Source organism: Penaeus monodon, chromosome 30 (assembly GCF_015228065.2).
Source record: "Penaeus monodon isolate SGIC_2016 chromosome 30, NSTDA_Pmon_1, whole genome shotgun sequence".
Lineage (NCBI taxonomy): Eukaryota > Metazoa > Arthropoda > Malacostraca > Decapoda > Penaeidae > Penaeus > Penaeus monodon.
Genome location: NC_051415.1, coordinates 14,296,337 through 14,296,750, shown reverse-complemented (window position 1 = coordinate 14,296,750; position 414 = coordinate 14,296,337). Strand labels below are relative to the sequence as shown.

At 40.8% G+C, this 414-nt stretch overlaps 1 protein-coding gene across 1 annotated transcript in view; it reads left to right on the top strand.

Annotated features, from left to right (window-relative positions):
- LOC119592359 (ganglioside-induced differentiation-associated protein 1-like) overlaps positions 1-414 on the top strand; it is a 7,830-nt gene that overhangs the window by 2,974 nt on the left and 4,442 nt on the right. The window contains exon 3 of the mRNA XM_037941187.1: positions 112-315. Coding sequence (XP_037797115.1) covers positions 112-315 — 204 coding nt within the window. The remainder of the gene's footprint in view (positions 1-111; positions 316-414) is intronic.

Sequence of the window (414 nt, the reverse complement as noted above, 5' to 3'; positions counted from 1 at the left end):
TTTCAAGATATGATTGTCATTAATTTTAAAGATTGTGTAGATGATACTGTGAAGATATGCCTCTTTGGCAAATGATTCAAGATTGAAATGATTTAAGATCACTGTTTACAGAGATTATGAAGAAGAGGCACGTCATCCTGAGAGAACATGCTGAAAGGATGCCGGAGTTTCGTGATGCGCTCCTAAAGAAAGCAGAGGAGGCAGAGAAAGGAGTTCTTAATATCAATACCACACGAGAAGATGTTGAGGAAGCCTTAAAGAAGGTTGATGCCACGCTGCAGGAAGTAGAGGATCAACTCTCATTGCATTTACCAGGTGCAGAAGCTTGCTGTTGGGATGGTTGTAGGTGAATAGATGCATGTGCTGTCTTGTAATTGCTTGTTGGGATGTATGTGCTTCTCTTTCTCTTTGCTC